General features: G+C 64.2%; 1 protein-coding gene across 1 annotated transcript in view; it reads left to right on the top strand.

Annotated features, from left to right (window-relative positions):
- Positions 1 to 577: 577 nt before the first annotated feature.
- ENH_00005950 (hypothetical protein, conserved) overlaps positions 578 to 2,983 on the top strand; it is a gene marked incomplete at both ends in the record, with an annotated part of 2,554 nt that continues 148 nt past the window's right edge. The window contains 3 exons of the mRNA XM_013578510.1: positions 578 to 634; positions 759 to 998; positions 2,322 to 2,983. The exon at positions 2,322 to 2,983 is cut by the window's right edge and continues 148 nt beyond it. Coding sequence (XP_013433964.1) covers positions 578 to 634; positions 759 to 998; positions 2,322 to 2,983 — 959 coding nt within the window. The remainder of the gene's footprint in view (positions 635 to 758; positions 999 to 2,321) is intronic.

The following is a 2,983-nucleotide window of genomic DNA, read 5'->3' as shown; positions in this document are numbered from 1 at the left end:
GGGGCCCCCCTTGGGGCCCCCCCCGGGGGCCCCCCTGTGCGCGTGGGTGTGGGGCCGTTTCGTGTGGCAGCTGCGGGCGTTCTGGGCGCTGTACGTGTTGAGGGCCCCCGCTGCTGGGGCCCCTGCTGCTGCTGCTGCTGCTGCTGCTGCTGCTGCTGCGCTGCAGTGCACGTGGGGCTGCGGGCTGCTGCAGGGGGCCGTGGAGCAGCTGCTGCCAGCAGCTCTTAAGGCCCTCGAGGGGGCCCTGGAGTTGAGGCCCTGGGAGTTGGGGATCGTCTCCTCCGCCTCCCGAGTGGCGCATGCAGCAGCAGGTCCTTTGTGGGGTTTGGGGATTGACACTTTCGGGGGTTTGGGGGCCCTTTCTGCTGCTGCTGCAGTGTGGGGTGTTGCGCTGCTGCTGCTGGCTGCGGCGCAGAGCCTGCTGCAGCTGCTGCTGCTGCTGCTGCTGCTCGGCGCCGCCACTGCTGCTGTGGGGCCCCTCTCCCAGAAGCTCATTGCCCAGGCTGCTGCAGCAGCAGCAGCAGCAGCAGCAGGAACTGCTTTTGGGGCTTTTGCTTTCCTCCAAAGCTTAGGCAGAATGCTCGCGCTGCTGCTCGTCACTTCCTCCGCAGACTCCGTCTTCGCAGGAGTCATGGTCAGCAGCAGCAGCAGCAGCAGCAGCAGCAGCAGCAGCAGCAGCAGCAGCAGCAGCAGCAGCTGCAGCAGCAGCTGCAGCAGCAGCAGCAGCAGCAGCAGCGCGTGCGTGTCTCTGCACTCAGGGCTGGCGCTGGGCCTTCATGGTCTTGGGCCTCTTGAGCTTGGCGTTGGCCTTCTTCAGCAAAAGGGTTTTGTCGGGGGCCCCCGAGGGGGGACCCCCGGGGGGCCCCCAGGGGGGCCCCCAGGAGGGGGGGCCCCCCGGGGGGGCCCCCAAGAGGCCCCGGCTTGGGGCTTTGTGGGTCACTTTTAAAGAACTCCGTTATGTGCTTCGAAACAAGAGTTTCTGGCTAATGCTGGTTATGGTACTCCAAACCCTAAACCCTAAACCCTAAACCCTAAACCCTAAACCCTAAACCCTCTGCGGCCCGCCGGCCCTCTCCCTTAAACCCTGCACCGACCCAGCTAACCCTCCTAAACCCTCCTAAACCCTCCTAAACCCTTCTAAACCCTTCTAAACCCTTCTAAACCCTCCCTAACCCTCCTAAACCCTCCTAAACCCTCCCAAGCCCTCGTAAACCCTGCCAAACCCTTAAACGGCGTAAACCCTCATCCCTGTCTCGAAACCCCCCAAAACCCCTAAACCCTCGCGCCCAGGGAGCCGAAGCGCAAGGCAAGGCCCCGGGTTTAGCGTTTAGGGTTTAGGGTTTAGGGTTTGTGGTTTGTGGTTTAGGGTTTGTGGTTTGCGGTTCGTGGTTTAGGGTTTAGGGTTTAGGGTTTAGGGTTTGCGCGCAGGGGGTGTTGAACGGAGTGCCTCGGAGCGCGTTAGGGTTTATGCCGATGTGGCTGCAGCTTTGTGGTTTAGGGTCTGGAAAAGCCTCGGGGGTTTTGGCGGTTTCGTTTGCTGCTGCAATGGGGGTTTATCTTGCTGCTGGGGTTTTTGGGGATTTGCTGCACCAGCGGTTTCCGCTGTGGGGCCGTGCTGCACTGGCGCAGGCCGCGCTGCTGCTGCGCTCGCTGCTGCTGCTGCTGCTGCTGCGTGCTGCTCCGCGGGGCCCCACACCCCACACTTTTTGTCTCTTTTTGCTGCTGGCAGCTTTAATAGGGTTTATGGCGGGCTGGCCCGCGCTGGGGGCCAACAGGCCTTTGCTGCTGGACATCGTGGCCCCCAGCCACAGAGCCACGGTCTTCAGCCTCGTAACCCTAAACCCTAAACCCTAAACCCTAAACCCTAAACCCTTGGCACGCCGGGCACGCCAAGCGCCAAAGCCCCACACCACCTGCTTCCCGACTTACCCACAAACCCTAAACCCTAAACCCTAAACCCTGCCAGCAGCAGCAGCAGCGGCAGCGGCAGCGCCGCCAAACCCTTCGCACGGCCCTCCCCCTAAACCCTAAACCCTAAACCCTAAACCCTTCACAGCGCGCGCGCCCTAAACCCGAAACCCGCGGATGCGCTGCAGCAGACCCACACGCATTAAACCCTCGCCAACACCCAAACCCTAAACCCTAAACCCTAAACCCTAGACGCTCGGATTCCGCCCCGAAGGCGGACCGCACAAACCCCAACTCGCGGCGATTAAGCCCAAACCCTAAACCCTGAGGCCCCCGCTCTCGCCCCAGAGGCGGACCCCAAACCCTAAACCCTAATTTAGGGTTTCCCCGTGTGCTGTGGCTGTGGCCCGCAGGTTTCAACCACAGAGTCCGTGGGGGCTGCGCTGCTGGGGGCCCCACTAGTGGGGCTGCTGGCGGAGCGGGCTTTTGGGTACATTCCAATCAAGGGGGGCCCCCACGGGGGCCCCCCTGGGGGCCCCCCGGGGGCCCCCGCAGCGGGGGGGGGCCCCCCGGGGGCCCCCGGGGCAGGGGGGCCCCCAGGGGCCCCCGGGGCCCCCCAAGGCCACCCCGAAAACGCCGAGGCCCTCAGCAAAGCCCTCGTCCTCACTACTGTGGGGCCCTGGATGATAACAATTTGTATTTATTTTCTTTTGATGGGGACTTATGGAAAAGACAGGAGGCGGGCGCTGCGGCTGGCGCAGCAGCAGCAGCGCAGCAGCAGCAGCAGCAGCAGCAGCAGCAGCAGCAGCAGCAGCGCGGCAGCAGCAGACCTCGAACTCGGAGAGCTGCAGGATGAAGGCGCCGACAGCGACCTCGAACTCCTCAGCCTCAAGGGGCCCCCAACCCCCCACGAGGGGGCCCCCGACGGGGGGGCCCCCAGCAGGGGGGCCCCCAGCAGGGGGGCCCCCACTAGGGGGGCCCCCACAGGGGGGGGCCCCCTCTACGTGAAGGTTGCTTCTAGTGTACATACACCCCGAGAGGCAGACGCAGAGTGTCCTCCCCTTGTAGCAGCAGA

The sequence above is a fragment of the Eimeria necatrix genome, genomic scaffold (genome assembly GCF_000499385.1).
Source record: "Eimeria necatrix Houghton genomic scaffold, Enh_scaff1172, whole genome shotgun sequence".
NCBI classification, from domain to species: Eukaryota; Apicomplexa; class Conoidasida; order Eucoccidiorida; family Eimeriidae; genus Eimeria; species Eimeria necatrix.
This window is presented reverse-complemented; position numbering and strand designations above follow the sequence as displayed.